This window comes from Mytilus trossulus, chromosome 14 (assembly GCF_036588685.1).
Source record: "Mytilus trossulus isolate FHL-02 chromosome 14, PNRI_Mtr1.1.1.hap1, whole genome shotgun sequence".
Taxonomy (NCBI): Eukaryota; Metazoa; Mollusca; class Bivalvia; order Mytilida; family Mytilidae; genus Mytilus; species Mytilus trossulus.
This window is the reverse complement of record NC_086386.1, coordinates 1,529,319-1,547,917: the sequence shown is the minus strand read 5'-3', so window position 1 is coordinate 1,547,917 and position 18,599 is coordinate 1,529,319. Positions and strand designations below refer to the sequence as shown.

General features: G+C 32.3%; 1 protein-coding gene across 1 annotated transcript; it reads right to left on the bottom strand.

The window, feature by feature from the left end:
• Positions 1 to 917: 917 nt before the first annotated feature.
• Positions 918 to 14,530, bottom strand: LOC134697290 (putative divalent cation/proton antiporter TMEM165). Its single transcript, XM_063559466.1, has 7 exons — positions 14,217 to 14,530; positions 11,103 to 11,328; positions 5,950 to 6,048; positions 5,108 to 5,184; positions 3,559 to 3,735; positions 2,829 to 2,934; positions 918 to 1,979 (listed from the first exon to the last, which is right to left on the bottom strand). Exons 1-7 carry the CDS (start codon positions 14,352 to 14,354, stop codon positions 1,912 to 1,914), a joined length of 891 nt encoding a protein of 296 aa, XP_063415536.1. The 5' UTR covers positions 14,355 to 14,530; the 3' UTR covers positions 918 to 1,911.
• Between the last annotated feature and the right edge of the window lie 4,069 nt (positions 14,531 to 18,599).

Genomic DNA, 18,599 nt, shown 5'->3' with positions numbered 1-18,599 from the left:
TGTCATTTAATTTAAAAAGTGTGAAGTAGATTTTATTTTTCATATTTGAAACAAATTAAAAATGGAGTTTAAATGTCTATGATATCAAATAAGTGTGAACAAATCAAAATCAATTTGATTCAGCCTAATTTTCCATGATGCATTACAATTGTAATTAATTTTTTTAAAACTAAAACAATCTCAAAAATTATTCAATGTACTTTTAAAGTATGATTATTTTTTACCCGGCATAAATGATATCTTAGGAAATTAATGCTCTCTATGAAAACAAAACAATAATTTCTAACTAATGCAGCACTCAATCACATCACAGAAATAACAATAATAAATACATTACAAACATTTATGAACTATTTAAGGTGGTACCTAACACTACAGGGAGATAACTCTGTAAAATCAGCTAAACGTTTAATAACGTTATATTGTCAAGGGAATATTAAGCTTCCCTATGATCAAAATCAGTGTTTGTCAAATTGCTGTATAACCAGTGTAATATTTCTGACAAAATGGTTGGTTCAAATGTTTTGATTTTTTAAAATTTTTGTCAAAGGGTCAAAATAAATACTTTATCAAAATTTTATGAAAATTAAACAAGCCAAATTAATTTTAGTGAAAGTGTTGGGTACCACCTTAAGTGACAATATATGAACTGTAAACCAATTATACATAAGGACTGTTCACAGATTTATTAGGGGGAGGGGAGCCACTCAGATGTATTCATTTTTACATATGGTTGCATTTTACTGAGAAATTGCTATACAAAAATATCTATTTTACGGGTGGTCAGAGTTGTATAAGAGTGACTCTCCCCCCCCCCCCATGCTTTTATTTCTGGAACCTCTAAATGTATATTTAGATGAAATCAAATATGTAAAAAAAATCTAGTACAAGCTTTTATACAATTAAAAAAAATACAATTAAAAAAAATACCATAAGAATTTAACCAAAATCTGAACAGTTTCAATAAAAACATATCCATATGGACATTTTCAATATAGAACACAATCATAATGCTGGTAATCTACCCAATTCATGTTGATGGCTGATTATTCCCCTTTGATTTCAATATGTGGTAAACTATAATTCACATCTCGAAAGAGTTTCTAGAAATAATGGCAGGAAGAACAATACTCAATAAAATGCTGTGCCTAGTGAAGAAAGATAAGGACAAAATATGACATGACTGCAAGGGCCTATTTCAACATAAGTAGGTCTCAAATTGACATGGTTCAGTAAAAATTGTCATGAGGAAGAATATGTCCAAGGTCAAGGCCATCAAGAAAATAACTTAAAGTTTCCGGTCTTTTTGTCAAAAACTAATTAACACAGGCATAAACATTTATTTTACAAGATTTAAGTTATTTTATTTTCATTTGGCAAGGAATATTCTATAGACATATTGAAGGTCATTTACAATGTATTAACATGTCAAACATTTTTATTCATGGGTTGTGAAACTGTAGATAAAATGATAAATGGTGTTTTAGTCCACATTATTTCTTCATTACAGTTACCATGTTGGTTGATTGTTGCCAATTTTTTAGTTAAACTGGTTGAATGATTAACAAATGATTAAAGAATGAGGTTTTTTTTAAAGTATGTTCTTTTTATCATGTTTATGGATAATCCAATTCACAAATGTCTTCAGCTCATGTGAAAACAAACAAGTGAAAATGTAATATGCAATTTAAGATAACTGTACCTTATGCTGTCACTCATGCTTTGGGTATTACTAATGGTAACAATTGTTAACATACTTAATACATGTACATCATGGACGAATATAATAACATGTTTTATTAATAATATCGTAACACACATACATCATGATTAAGATGTAAAAGACGACCATATTAACATGTTTTATTATTAATATCACAAACATAAATAATAATCTCTAATCATCTCTTCTTATTCTGGCATCACAAAAAATGCTGACAAAGCAAATATTAAAAATACAACTCCACCAATCAGAGTCACTGTAACAAAAAGAAAACATCATCAAATACACTGTAACAGAATGAAAGCATTAGAAGAGTACTGACTGATATGTTGTCTTGGAAACATGTTTCTTTTATTAGTATTAAACTAACTGTAACTTCTCTCAAAACGTTACTCATACTTTAAATACTCCTCCATTACAATAAATAGTGTGATTTTTTAACAGTAACGGAAACGACACATCTAATTTCTGGTTGAAACATACTTAAACAAATTATAATTACTGTAATTCAAAGATGTTGACCTACCAATAACTGTCAGTGTAAGTGTTGATAGTATTTTGTCTCATTATTAATTACCTTATTGCATTTTTTCTTTCTTTTTCTTTTTCTTTTTAATTTTACTAAATGTCTTATTGTTTCTCATTTGAGTTCCAAGATTAAAAATATAAACTTTAACCCAATCAGAGTATAGAAATAAACTTTCAATCAAACTGATTAAAGATATGAACGTTCATCCAATAGACAAATTTCGAGTTCGATGCATTTCTTTCAATGTTGAGCAAGTGGTTGAAAAACTATAAAGTTATATTAATCAAATAATTCCGCAAATCAAACTCTCAAAATTGACAATCTGCACTGTTGTCATTAGGGAATTGTGATTAGTGATAAGTTTACAGTGCACAATGACGATCACTTAGACGCTTGATGGATGTTTATAGTGCAGGGATACAGGTGATCCCCTCTATCTGGTAAATGAGGTCACAAAGGCACGTATAATTGACGAGTTTTCTCCGGTGACGGATGAACTCGAAAGTAGTCTATTAGATTTATAGATAGGAACATTTCATCCGACCCAATCATAGATAAGATTTATTCATCACTTACCTGTTCTTACAGATATTTTTTGAGCTACCATTCTTCCTCCTAAAACAGCTATTCCAGTACAAATAAAATGGCCTATACACCCTCCTATAATTACACCGGCTATATTCTACAATAAAACCAGTATGTAAAATAATATTACGTTTTCAATATCAACAATACACATTCATAAATACATTGAACAGTGTGATTTACTATCATTGACTATTGTATTTCATCACTTGTAGTTTAAGTGGTCTGTTATACTGTATATCTTCCCTACAATCCCTCAAATAGAATTTTAAATTACAAGAATATATTGCTTCCTATTGGTATCTCAATATTTGATTAATGGAATGATTTCTCATCAGAAAATGTCTATCCAAGTGTAAATGCAGTTTGCAATTAATTACAAAATTTGAAATAAAGTCAAAAATTGAAAATGGATAAAAGATCAATTAATATGCAAGAAGACATGAGAGGAACATCACAGGTGGACAGACAAATACTGTCATATCATCTATTTACCATATTTTTGTCGGTTTTGGGAGAGTTGTAATTTCATGGATATTTGATTTTATTGTTTTTCTAAAGTCTCCATAAAACCTCATATATAATTGATCTACCATGGCCAGATAGTAATGATTCAACAGTAGAGATGTGATTCCTGTATACAAACAGCCCTATGATGCCCTCATCTTAAATTTGAATGCTGCCTGATATATTTTTGCCAGATAAATCTTTGTATAGTTACCTCTCGAGCACCTAAGACTATTGTTGCTATTTGAGATCTATCACCCCATTCTGCTAAAAAGTTTAATGTAAATGATTGTAAAAATACAGTTCCAACTAATGCGTGGAACCACTTCCGACCCGGTGTCCGTATAACTCCAGTCTCTATATCCTGGGTTCCTAGACGCTCTTTTTCATACTGCAATAAAGGTAGATAGAAAACTTTAATACAATGTAAACACAATGAAAGTTATTTTATGCATAAGAAATCAATCTAAACTGCAGTGATATTGTTGGTTTTTTCAACTACCGCTATCGTTATTTTTTGGGGGAATTGGGAAATTTGTTTACCTTTTTTTTAACACATCACACATTTTATTGCTGACCAGTGCTGTCTCTATTGTACAGTTTATTTACATATATATATATTGATTTTATCAGACATTTTTAACATGAAAGGTCTTAATACTAAATCTTCCCTACTTTTTGTGGTAAAAATTGAAAGGCTAATAACTTATCACTTTAGACATATTTAGGGACCTTGAGAACTTGTAAATGACGGACAATGTCAAGTTAAACTGAATCAGTTCTAAAGAGCATACAGATATATAAAAAAAAAATCATTAAGAAACTAGGTTCAACTTCTGAAGCAAAATTTATATCTTTTTTGTTCATATAGTTATCCTAGTGTTATGGGTTCGCTATAGTGTAACAAACTTTTGCTCCATAGGACCAGTTTCAAAGCTGATTGTGGTAATTTAGTAGATACTTTTATTCCTTTCCCATTATGTTCACGATTTTTTTATTGAATTTTAGCCTTATCGATCAATTGAGACATATCCTAGGAATAATCACTCAAGGACAAATATGCATTGAATATTAATCTTTAATATATTTTAGATGGTTTTAATTTATCAAACTAATTCTTATATGTTATTAGATGTTGTCACAGCTGTTAACAATATTTTACTGTCACATCAACAATATTTAAGGGCATTACTTTTTCGACAATTGAATTGAATAAAATTTTAAAGTTCATTAGATATGACCCAAACTGCGTTTCGTATATTTTTTTCATAGCAACATCACACCACATCTAATAGTTGTTTATTACTCATGTGGACTTGACCTTCTTTTTGAGCTAAGTTTTGTTTACATTTGAAAACGTGCACTGTATGAACCAAGGGGATGAGGAAAAATAGGTTAAATTTGGAATATATTATTAGTACTGTTGTACCATGTCTGAAAACTTAAAAGTGTAAAACTATTGCTTCCTTGAAGCGAGTTTTTGTTATGCCCTTGGAATACCCACAAATAGAAAACATGTGTGATTTTGCGAACTAATTCTATGTCAATCATGCACATCACTATCCAGAACTGATTACTATCGTGAACAGATGACTACAAGATACTTATAAATGTACATTTTTGGCTATCAATTTCTTGTGTTTGACATTTTTATTTTATCAAGTGTTATTTTCTATTTAAAGCTGATTAATGATGCACAAAAGTTTCAACTTCATCACTACTACATATCACTGTTAAAGGGAAACAACTCTTGTTGATATTACCTCCTCTTCTTGCTTTTTAATGTCTGCCTGCACTTCATCCATTTCTTCTTGGCCTTCATCAGGGGACATCTCATAACCTATAAAACACAAATATTCATTTTGTTAAATTGTCATTAACTGCGAAAACAATGTTAATTTTGTGTCATTTGGTCTCTTGTGGAGAGTTGTCTAATTGTCAATCATACTACATCTTCATTTTTTGTAACCCTATTCATACCTTATTTCCTGCCCTAATGCCCCTTAGAGTGATTTATTTAAGTATAAATCAAAATGTAAACAAACAATGTCTGTGCAATGATAAGGGTCATGTTTCTTTTATTCATTAATTAACTAAGCTTTACCAATTGTTTTGTTTTGAAGATGTTAAATCAATGGAAGGATTCAATGCTTGCAAAGAACTTATTTCCAAAGAATTTTCTTCTGTGAAATAAATTGTAAGACAATTATTACAAAGGGCCCTTTGGGCTTTGTTAATTGGGGAAAATTTATCCTCACAGGGTACCCTGAAAATTTCACCACAAAATGTCAAAGCTTTGAAACATAGCCAAATTAATCGATGAATATGTGATATAAATTAATTGATGAATATGTGATTTAAATTAATTGATGAAATGTTAATGATACCACCTTAATAAAATGAATTGTGCATATCGACCAATTTAGCAAATTGTTCCTCTAAAAGTAGTGCTGGAGGGCAAAATTGAAAATACAATGAAGTCTGAGCTTTTGCTCTATGTTGAGGGCTTCATTGTTTGATGGAGTTTTGCAGTAATGTATACAGGTTGTAGACAGGTGGTGTAATGATTCAACCACTCCTCCATTAAATGAACATTGTTTCCTACCTTCCTTAATCATCTTGAGACCAAACACAGCAAATAATGCTGAGGAGGCATAATATGTAAACCAACGTGGAATAATAGTCGTGGCATATCCCATTATAGCTGAAATAGAAAATAATATGTAAACCAACGTGGAATAATAGTCGTGGCATATCCCATTATAGCTGAAATAGAAAATAAACCATCGTGGAATAATAGTCGTGGCATATCCAATTATAGCTGAAATAGAAAATAAACCATCGTGGAATAATAGTCGTGGCATATCCCATTATAGCTGAAATCGAAAATAAACCATCGTGGAATAATAGTCGTGGCATATCCCATTATAGCTAAAATAGAAAATAAACAATCGTGGAATAATAGTCGTGGCATATCCCATTATAGCTGAAATAGAAAATAATATGTAAACCATCGTGGAATAATAGTCGTGGCATATCCCATTATAGCTGAAATAGAAAATAATATGTAAACCATCGTGGAATAATAGTCGTGGCATATCCCATTATAGCTGAAATAGAAAATAATATGTAAACCATCGTGGAATAATAGTCGTGGCATATCCCATTATAGCTAAAATAGAAAATAAACCATCGTGGAATAATAGTCGTGGCATATCCCAATATAGCTGAAATAGAAAATAATATGTAAACCATCGTGGAATAATAGTCGTGGCATATCCCATTATAGCTAAAATAGAAAATAAACCATCGTGGAATAATAGTCGTGGCATATCCCAATATAGCTGAAATAGAAAATAATATGTAAACCATCGCGGAATAATAGTCGTGGCATATCCCATTATAGCTGAAATATAACATAATATGTAAACCATCGTGGAATAATAGTCATGGCATATCCCATTATAGCTGAAATAGAAAATAATATGTAAACCATCGTGGAATAATAGTCATGGCATATCCCAATATAGCTGAAATAGAAAATAATATGTAAACCATCGTGGAATAATAGTCGTGGCATATCCCATTATAGCTAAAATAGAAAATAAACCATCGTGGAATAATAGTCGTGGCATATCCCAATATAGCTGAAATAGAAAATAATATGTAAACCATCGCGGAATAATAGTCGTCGCATATCCCATTATAGCTGAAATATAACATAATATGTAAACCATCGTTGAATAATAGTCATGGCATATCCCATTATAGCTGAAATAGAAAATAATATGTAAACCATCGTGGAATAATAGTCGTGGCATATCCCATTATAGCTGAAATATAACATTATATGTAAACCATCTTGGAATAATAGTCGTGGCATATGCCATTATAGCTGAAATAGAAAATAATATGTAAACCATCGTGGAATAATAGTCGTGGCATATGCCATTATAGCTGAAATAGAAAATAATATGTAAACCATCGTGGAATAATAGTCGTGGCATATCCCATTATAGCTGAAATAGAAAATAATATGTAAACCATCATGGCACATCCCATTATAGCTGAAATATAACATAATATGTAAACCATCTTGGAATAATAGTCGTGGCATATGCCATTATAGCTGAAATAGAAAATAATATGTAAACCATCGTGGAATAATAGTCGTGGCATATGCCATTATAGCTGAAATAGAAAATAATATGTAAACCATCGTGGAATAATAGTCGTGGCATATCCCATTATAGCTGAAATAGAAAATAATATGTAAACCATCGTGGAATAATAGTCGTGGCATATCCCATTATAGCTGAAATAGAAATAATATGTAAACCATCGTGGAATAATAGTCGTGGCATATCCCATTATAGCTAAAATAGAAAATAAACCAACGTGGAATAATAGTCGTGGCATATCCCATTATAGCTGAAATAGAAATAATATGTAAACCATCGTGGAATAATAGTCGTGGCATATCCCATTATAGCTGAAATAGAAAATAATATGTAAACCATCGTGGAATAATAGTCGTGGCATATCTCATTATAGCTAAAATAGAAAATAAACCAACGTGGAATAATAGTCGTGGCATATCCCATTATAGCTGAAATAGAAAATTATATGTAAACCATCGTGGAATAATAGTCGTGGCATATCCCATTATAGCTGAAATAGAAAATAAACAATACAGAGTGTTGCATTAATAGTCGTGGCATATCCCTTTATACATGTTAAAGCTGAAATATAAAAATAAAATTAACAATACAGAATGTTGATTAAAGTCTTTCCTTTGGGAGCATTGGTGGTCAAATTGTCCACATAGTCTATCTACTGTATCTCTAGCCTGTCAAGACTTAGTTAATGAGTCCTAATTAAATCACTGTGTATGTGTTGTCATTTTCCTGCAGAAAGTTGTGGTTCTTTGACACTTCTACCTCTTCCACTGATATTGTCTATAGTGCTGAAGGTGTTGTTAAATACTAACAATCAATCAATCATTTTACAAGTTAAACTATAGATACAATTCTACATGTACTTTGATTAAAATAAAATGAAAATTAGTGAGAAAGCTTTTCATTTTGGTACTCTTACATTTTTTATGTTGTTTTAATTTCTATTCTTTATTTTTTTGTCTACTATCAAAAAATCAAAGCGCTGTAAGCACTGAAGGCAGTTAACCAAAAACCAAGGCAAATGTAATCATGAAAACTGTGGCAATGTTGCTTCAACATTAATCACTCATTTATAGTAAATTTATGTTAATCTAATGAGTTAATTATTAAGGCAAATAATTTATATGTAATCAAGGTTTCAAAAGCAATGCATATATCAATGTATATTTTTATGGTGAGTCTGCAGTGATACAAGTTCGCAATGATTGCAGTTGTTCTACTTGGTAGTTAACATTGGTTTTAGTTGACTGCTAGAAGTACAAGTTAAGGTCTGACTGACTGGCCCATATTAAATGTAAATGATTTGCTATTTTGTCCCATACATGAATATATATGGTTTAGGGTTGGGGATCTCAACGGTTTTCAAGTTATCAAACAGGAAGGGGTAGGTTGACCCTAGGGACTTCCCCAAAATTTCATTTTATTTGTTATATTGTCCTATACATTAATGTATATATGGTTTAGGGGTGAGGATATCATCGGTTTCCAAGTTCTCAAACAGGAGGGGGTAGGGTGACTCCAGGGACTCCCCTTTTATTTCATTCAACTAGCTATATTGGCCCAGACATTAATGTATATATTGTTTTACAGTTGGAATCTCAACTGTTTCCAAGTTTTCAAACAGGAGAGGTGGGGTCACCACAGGGACTCTCCCTATATTTCATTTGACTTTTAATATTGTCTCAAACATAAATACATATGGTTAAGCTGGGCACTGGTGAATCTAGAAATGTTCATAAGTGGGGGGGGGCACTGACTGCGCTAAGAGGGGGCCCGCTCCAGTCACGCTTCAGTGATTCCCTATATAAGCAACCAATTTTTTTCCAAAAAGGGGGGCCCTGAATCCACCTCTGAACGGGTGGGAATCTCAACCGTTTCCAAGTTCTCAAACAGGAGGTGGTGGTTGACTCCAGGGACAACTCCTATATTTTATTTGATTTATTATATTGTCTTAAACTTGATTACCGGAATATGGTTTAGGGGTGGGGATCTCAACCGTTTCCAAGTTATCAAACAAGAGAGGGTAGAGTGGCCTTAAGGACGCCACATATATATAATATTATTTGCTTGCATTCAGGTATTATATAATATAGTTGCATTATTTGTGAAAATAAAGTAAGAAACTTCCAGCTTCTTTAATTGACCCTACAAAATTGAGAAAAAAAATACCCCTTTAAAATTGCAGTAATTTGTTTACACTTTAAAAGCATCTGACATGCATTATCATCATTTATCACTGATAAAGAAAATTTATACTGTAGTGTGACCATGAACATATATATTGTTAGATACACTGTTCCCAGCTGTCACATTGTATTGAATTTTGACATTAAAATTTGTCAAAAAGTATTAGTTTTGAGTGTCTGTATAAAATATTTTCTGCTGAAAATTTCTTTCTTTAACATATATCTTTTGCTTTTCAATTCTAGTGTTTATATATTCATTTACTATGCATAGATGTATTTTGTCACCTGTCTGGATTTTTTTTGTAGTTGACCTTATCCGCTTCCGGAATCGGATTTGATTTTGTAAAATTTTGTCTTCACGGCAGCCATTTTATTGTGTTTACAATTTCATTTTTGTCAATCAGTTACAAATTTTAGTCGAATTTAAACACTATTTGGCGGCGATTTTCTGTATAAAGCTAGTGGTTGAACAAAATAAACATCGCTGTCATGAATTATAATGATGAAAATCAGTTTTTAGATCGTTTATTTGGAGACTGTTGTGAAAAGGTTTGCAAAGTTATTTCTTATTTTCTTTAATTGGACGGTGACTCCGTCGGGCGTACATATAGCTAGAAACAAAGTTGAATTTCCGCGTGCAAAAGTGGAAGGTCGCGGACCTCAGACCACCGCTAATTTGAACATCTGCCGAGAAATTGAGAAATTTCGTCTGCTAATTTGAAATTGCCGCCAACAGCATGAACAGTTGATCTTATAATATAATAAGACTACTGACGTTGTACTACGTATTGATGACAAACAATATTCCTACGACTTTTGCAATTTGGGAAATCTTAACTACTTGTCTTTAGAGATTTTCGGCGATTAAATATTTCATACATTTGTTCTTTCACATCTTAGCCAAAAGCTCAGGGGATAATAAACTACACAAGGATTCTTAATGTGCTCTACTTCCTATGTGCAACTTCAAAACTTTTGGGAAAATCGACGATCATTTAATTTTTTTCTGGTCATATTTTTTTAAATCCAGAATGTAAACTATGAAAAAACAGTCCAATAAGTTATAAATAACATAGTAACCAGCTAGATGATAACAATGGCATGTACTTCAGCATTTATTAGGTAGGACACAAATCCAGGGTGCTCGCATAAGGCAGCTTAACTGCCTAAAAATGATTTTCAACATAAGAAATTAATGAAAACATTGACTAATATTGTCTTTATATCTAAAATTTATTTTAGAACTTAAATGTATGTATACATGTATAAACTACAAATACAACTTAAATATGTGGCTTTTGTCCTATGGTGGTGTATGTGTAATGTCTGGGAGTCTTGTCCTGCTCGGAGGCTGATCCCCTGTGACAGAGTTCAATAACTACAGATTAACATACCTGATAAAATAGTCATCAGCCACAAAGAGGATATAGCACCAGCAAACACAATAGTTCTGGAATGTCTCATAGCCATGATAGCTGCTATGAAAAATGTCTTATCACCAATCTCTGATACAAGAATCACAGATAATGAAGCCAAAAATGCATGGAGAAATCCTAAGTTTCCACTCTTCTTTCGCAAAGCGTGGAACATTGATCCTTCATTAGAGCTTTCTTTCTCATGCTGAAAAAATATAAACAAAACCATGAGTGACGATGACATATAATGTATAAATCTTTGTCTTTATCCTAACAGGAACCATCATAAATTGTAAATATTTGTATCAGGACATCATTTTTAACTATGTCAACTCCTCCTAGATTATAAGACTGACAGACTGTCTCAGTTGAAATTAATTGACAAACAACAAACAACTATGTACATGTACATGTATTCATTTCTCTTCCTTATAATTTATGAACCAATTTTTGGTGGGTTTCGTAGACCACAAAAAATACAAATCTAAGAGTTCAAAGAAGAAGAATTCTGAGAAAAGTGTATCAAGTCAGATATTTATTTCCTGTTGTGCAATTCTAGTATAGTTGATGACACCATAAAAATATGAAATAAAATCATGAAAGTATTGTATCATGTGTATCTACATTTTAACATGTCTAATTAAATAAATATTAAAAATCTTAAAACATATCTATGGTATCAGTGAGATTTTAATGGTTTGAACCATTCCTGGAAATAACTGTAAGTTGTTAATTAAAATATCATAATCATATGAATTTGGTTGATAGTTTTGTTAAAAATCTATAGGATTTCAACAGTACAATTTACAGGATATTGCTGAAGGTAGGTAATATTGTTTATGACAGGATCGTAAAATTTCCCACCTTTTATTTTTAAGGCTAATTCATCCCCACTGAATTTGTCCCTTTATATTTAATTTTTTTTTTTTAATTTTGATTTCAGAATTCTGTTCCTGCATGATGGTTTATATTTCTTTTTGAGTAAGTTAACCAAAGTCAACATATTCTGCTGCTCTATAATAAACCTTATCGCTATTTGTCCGCCACTACTGGATATCACACAGGTTCCCTTCAAATTTTGACGTCATAAAACGAAATATCTGACACAACAATCATGACAATGGAAAAGTGATTGTTGTTGATGTCAAAAGTTCAAGCGGTCGGGTCAGCCGGTATTAGCGATAAGGTGTATGAAAACATTAATTACAAATAATATATCTTTTAAGAGCAGAGAGTGATGTGAATGGCATAAAAAAATATTTGTATTCTTATTTCTAGTTACGACGTACCTCATCGACTAATATGGGGACCCGGATGAAGTCCCCTAATATCATGAATATAACAGTAAAAAAAAAAAAAAAAAAAATTTTTTAAATCAGTATAATTTCCCGAAATTTTATTGTACTAATCATGCTAATGAACTCAAAATCGTTCAAATTATTGTTTGTCCCTTTTTTTAATTCATGCAATTGTGCAGAACACAGATATATACCTCATTTTTTTCAGTCTCGTTGTCGTGAGATTTTGAGTAGTCTACACAAAGTAGTAAAATATAGGAACTTGAGGAACACAATACCAAGTTTTCATTTTTAATAATTCCTTGTCTTTGACATGAATTAACTTTACCAGATGCATTGCGTTTCATTCATTACATTGAACATGAACATGCTGACATCATAACTTAAATAATGTCACAAGTAAAATCCCTAACTTCTTCTTCTTCTTTGTATTAGCTTCCTATAGACAGGAACACCTCTAATGATATTAAAATATTAGGAGGGTAATTTTGTGGAATTTTTTATTTTTTTTATTAACAAAATCAAAATCGGAAACGTAACGGTATTTCTGTTTCTTTTTTTAACCAAATATATAAGTTAAAAAAAAAATCATACAGACTTTGACCCCATTCACTGTGTCTGGAGTCAAATGACACAATTCTCAGTATGTGATAAATTCTAATGATCTATGTACATGTATGTACTCGAGATGCCGCCAATTTAGACGCAGCCCTTGCAAGGGTACAGCAGATCCATGTACACTCCCTAAGGATTAATGGAGATGTGTCCTTTACAAAATTATCCCACCACCAGAACAATCCCCATCCAACACCGCCCAAGGGAGCGTGTAGGACACCGCGAAGTCTGTTATTATGGTGGAGGAAGCCAAAGTACTCGGAGAGAACCACCGGGCTACTTGGTGGAAACAGACAAACCAGAGAGATATCAGAAGATTTGTCTCCAGGTCAAAGTAGGGGACAACTTTGACCAACCAAGGCCCCCAAAGTACCCATTCTAGTTTAAACTCCGGTCTGGGTACCAGAGAAGCGGGTGAGAGGGTGAAAATTACCCTTCTAAAGTACTGATATTTTTAGCACCCTGAGTGAGAATCGAACTCTGGACCTTCAGCACTGCAGCCATCGGTTTTAACCACTAGACCAAGAACTCACACAATGGAATGTTTCTCTCTATTATCTATACAATGACATTGTGTCAGGTATGTATGTATGTACGTAGATCCCTCCGTTTACGGAGCACCCCTCGAAAGCTGCGAGGGTACAGTGGAATCTGTGTACACTCCCTATTGGGATTAATGAAGATGTGTCATTAAGGTATTTACAATGTTCAATATTTACAAGGACAATCCCCACCCAACACCAGGGAGTGTTAGGACACCGGGCAGAGTCTGTTATTATGGTGGAGGAAGCCAAAGTACTCAGAGAGAACCACCGGGCTGCTCGGCGGGAACAGACAAACCGAAGAGATATCAGCAGATTGATCTCCAGGTCAAAGTCGGTAGTCGGGAGCAACTTTGACCAACTGTAGTACCCATTCTAGTTTAAACTCCAGTCTGGGTACCAGAGATGTGTGTGAGAGGGTGAAAATCACCCTTCTGATGTACTGATATTTTTAGCATTCCGAGTGAGAATACAACTCGGGACCTTCAGCACTGTAGTCATCGGTCTTAACCACTAAACCATGAACTCACACAGGTATTTGAACTGTGAATGATATCCACAGCGATAAATCAAACTACTGAGTACTGTAATTAGATAGATGCTCAAGATGATGTTTATGAAATTTTAAAGCAATTTACCTCACTAGATTTGTCGTCGTGTTTTCCTTTGATAATGTCTTTCACTATATCTTTTTGATTTTCACATAAAACTTCAACAATAGAGACGCATAATATTGTCCATGTAAAAATAAACAGAAACCGTGTAATCAGTTTCATTTTGTCTCGTAAAGTTGTATGTGTAAGGGTTTAAAATTGTTTTGATTTCTATAAACTACGACTAGAGGTCACGATTCAACTTCTCTATAAAATCGTAAATAACAGCTTTGTATCTGACTTTTTATTCCCAACAGTTGTCACGTTGACGTTTTTTGATCTGGCTTGTCAAGTTTGAAGAGGACTTCCGGTTAAACAAAAATGTTTTCCGGTTTTAGATATCTCGTCCTTCTTTGTCTCGGCCCTGTATTTTAGTTTCGCAAAGACTCGTTAAAAGTGGTCAAAACAAAGCATTCGTTTGCTTAAATGTCATAATTCTTTCTTACAGCGAGACTTTACTACACTTAATGCACACGCAAATATGTCATGCATTTGTGAATAGGATTTTTTAGTGAAGAAGAAAACGGAAGTAGCAAGTTTCACTTTCAGTTTGTTTATGTGCCACGCCCACACAGAGATATAAAATACAAAATGTCGAAGAGCGAATGGCCAGAATTAGTGGGGATGGTAAGTAATCCTGTGTTTTGTAGGATTTATTTTTAAGACTTGCTTTTAAGCAATGGACATAATGAACCTTCGTTGCCACCAACATGTAACCGGAGAGGTCTTCTTTTATCTGTTTATATGTATGGGTTTTTTTTCTCCAATCAACAACCCTTTTCACTTTAACTGTCAATTGAGATCTATCTAATTACACATCAAACCACGAAGCATTCCAACTATTTGTTTTTTTATGTTTTAAATCTAAAATATCTTTGTATTAAATTCCTTTGTTAATAATCTCCAATATTATATAAATTTATTAAGGTTATAAACTTAGGAAACAATAGAAATATATATATTTTTAGTCATATGTAGTGCCGTATCCAGGATCAGACTCATGCACTGTAATAATTTGTTGTGTGTAGATATCCTCACAGTGAAAGAAAGACTGTCCAGTTTCAAAATTTTGTTATAATCACATGCTTATTTTTTAATTGAAATTTCATTATGATTTAACTGTGACTGCTCTATCTACTGAGCCTAACTAATTATCATGACTTCCTGTAGCTATAGCTGTAGCTTTCTTTTTGTAATTGTATTAATTTTCATATTATAAATCTAATTAACAAATGTATTTTTTAAGACTTGGCAAGAAGCTGAAGAAAAAATTAGGAATGAATATCCAAATATGACAGTAAGTTAGTAAACTGAATGTGAGTTTTAAACTGCTGTAGAAAAGTTTTTCATTTATATGTTACATAAAAATAATTCCGTTGTTATGTGACCTAACATCGATGATATGTTTACAATGATGAAAAGAATTATGGTCTGATCCACATATTTTGGACGGTGAACCTGTGGTAGATGAATTGATTTACTTCTTATTGTATATTGTATAACAACTTCTATACATTTACTATATATGAAGCCCAACAAGGGTTGCATCCTCCTAAAATCTACTCCTCTGTAGGCCAGTTCAATACGTTTCTTTTTACAATACTTTTGATACATCTCATGAGTATAATAATTAAACTCATCATAAATATCAGGATTGAAATTTAGTATTTGCGCCAGACGCGCGTTTCGTCTACAAAAGACTTACCAGTGACGCTCGAATTAAAAAAATGTTAAAGGGCAAAATAAAGTCCGAAGTTGAAGAGCATTGAGAACCAAAAGTTCCTAAAAGTTTGGCCAAATACATCTAAGGTTATCTCTCCCCGAGGTAAAAATGATGTCTATTTTATATATTTCAGATTCAAGTTTTACCAGAGAATTCTATGGTAACAATGGACTATCGAGTTGATCGAGTTCGTATATTTACTGATGCTGAGGGCAAGGTCGCGACAAAACCTACTATTGGATAAAAGTGACGCAATGGCAATTAGATAATGATTTAACTTTTGTTTTGTAATTTTATGGGAAATATGTATACGGTTTTGTAAATTTGTTGTCAAACTAAGAATGCTTAACGTTTATATAGAACCATGAGCAAAATCCGCCATTGTGAGAGAGCAGCAATCGATATGGAATACATCAAAACTTGGTTACTACTTTTGTAATTGTAAAAAAGTAGAATGCTCACATGTTCTAATGCTTACTATTTATACCTATTACACCTTCAGCTATTTGTTATTATAAAGTTTGAAATACTGTATATAAGTAATCACCCACTTATGTATGTGTTGCTATTTAGGCAAACATTGTTACGTTTTCATTGATTCATTCTTCCATAATTTGTCTGTTTTTTCTCATTGAAAAAAGTTTCGTTCGTTTCAGTTGGCCATGACAAGGTTGTGTCTTTGTTCCATAATAATTTTGCCATGATGAAGTACTTTTATATTATTAAAACTCTTTTTCTGTAACTCGTTATTTTATCACAAATGGCAAGAAAATCAGAAGATAGCGCCTGTCAAATCAATCAAACCACTGAAGACAAATATCAACTCACAGAATTATTTTTTAATAAGAAGCGTAATGGAAGATCCTTTGCAAGCCAGAAACCACTGTGCGTGGATGATTTCTAAGCAGACTAAAAAATCTAGCACAAACATCAGTAGCGGATCCAGCCATTTGAAAATGAGGGTCCAACTATATGTCCCCATTCAAATGCATAGATCGTTCAAAAAAGGGGGAGGGTCCAACCCCCGGAACCCTCCCCCTGGATCCGCCACTGAACATAAACATTAAGATAGAAAAAAATGTAGAGATTGTCAACAACAGACGAGGATATATCTTAATTAAGTTTTATTAAGAGTTGACCTAAAAAAAAACAAGTTCGACTGAGCTTTAAACTTACATTAGATTATTTAGTGGGCACTATAATTGAGCGCTCGCAAACACGTTTAACCTAGTCACATATGTGCCGGTCTGAAATCAGGATCCCGCAAAACAACAGTGGCTGTCGTTGGTTGCTGTTTGTCACATTTGTTGTTTATTTATTGGGATTTTTTTTCATGTTGTTTTTTCTTCAAGTTTGTTTCACAGAAAAAAAAGAAGATGTGGTATGATTGCCAATGAGACAACTCTCCACAAAAAACCAAAATGACACAGAAATTAACAACTATAGGTCACCGTACGGCCTTTAACAATGAGGAAAGCCAATACCGCATAGTCCGCTATAAAATGTCCCGAAATGACATTAAAAAATTCAAACGAGAATATATATACGCAGGTGATTGTGGCAGAGTCATATTTGATTGATATATCAAATATGATATTGATGATATTAATTTTATTGTAGTGTTTTGATAGTTTGGTTATTCATTGTTTCTATTTCTAGTATTATTGTTCTAGTATCATTCTCTTTTCATTTCATTTCAAAAAATGCATTATTTAATTAAAAGTAAAACATGAAAACTTCCATTGGTAATTGAAAAATCAATATTGAAAACAACAATTATTAAATATAAAAAGAATATTTCTCTCACATTCTTTACTCGTATATATCTCAAGTGACATTTAACTTCATTTTAGACATTTGATTGACTTAAGAATACATTATAATAACAAAAATGTTGATTATTTGCATACTATAATTTACATACTAGTAGTATAATGACTTGATCGTGTATTGCGGTTATGGAGTTCACTGTATTTTGAAATTTATTGGACAAGTGTATTATTTAAGATCTTGTTAACCTGATTCTGACGAAGTTGTTTTTAAAACTCTACTATCAAAATTTCTTAACTAGAAAACTGTTTGTTGAATATACTATAACAATTTTAAAGTAGTCTCAGTATTAACAAATTTTAACTCAATTAAGGGGGAGGGGGCATTAACTTTTTCCCTTGTCCATCAGTACAAAATTGGTTGCCGTTCTCTAACTTAAGTTTGCCTCAACCAAATGTTATGAAACTTACAAACAATGCTTATCACCAAAATACACAGATCAAATATGAATTTTGGTGGCGTCAGGTTTAATTTTCTAGAGTTATGTCCTTTACAAATGGAAAATGCATTTTTTTTAAATTTTTATTCTAAAAATATCAAAGATGTCATTGCTCAAGTAATTTTAAAAATTAGAGATATCTTTCTTTGTCCATGATTATAGTTGAATCAACTACAATCAATGCTCTATACAATGCAGTGTTTTATTTTGCCTTCCAGTGTTAAATTAAAACATTTTTTACCCTTCAGTGCAAACACGCACTTGATTTACATTATATGTGTAAGCGGGGGCATCATCTGTGTCCCATGGACACATTGACCATTAATTTTGTTTTTTTGCCAATTGTAATTTGTAATTTTTCAAAGCTGAAAACATA

What these genes read in the sequence shown, in the direction of transcription:
- LOC134697290 (XM_063559466.1), bottom strand. Translation starts at nt 14,354, where the DNA reads ATGAAACTGATTACACGGTTTCTGTTTATTTTTACATGGACAATATTA. An exon ending in TCTCAAGATGATTAAGGAAG is followed by an intron (nt 5,185 to 5,949) that starts GTAGGAAACAAT and finishes TGTGTTTTATAG; the next exon opens with GTTATGAGATGTCCCCTGAT. An exon ending in TAGTCTTAGGTGCTCGAGAG is followed by an intron (nt 2,935 to 3,558) that starts GTAACTATACAA and finishes GTTTTATTGTAG; the next exon opens with AATATAGCCGGTGTAATTAT.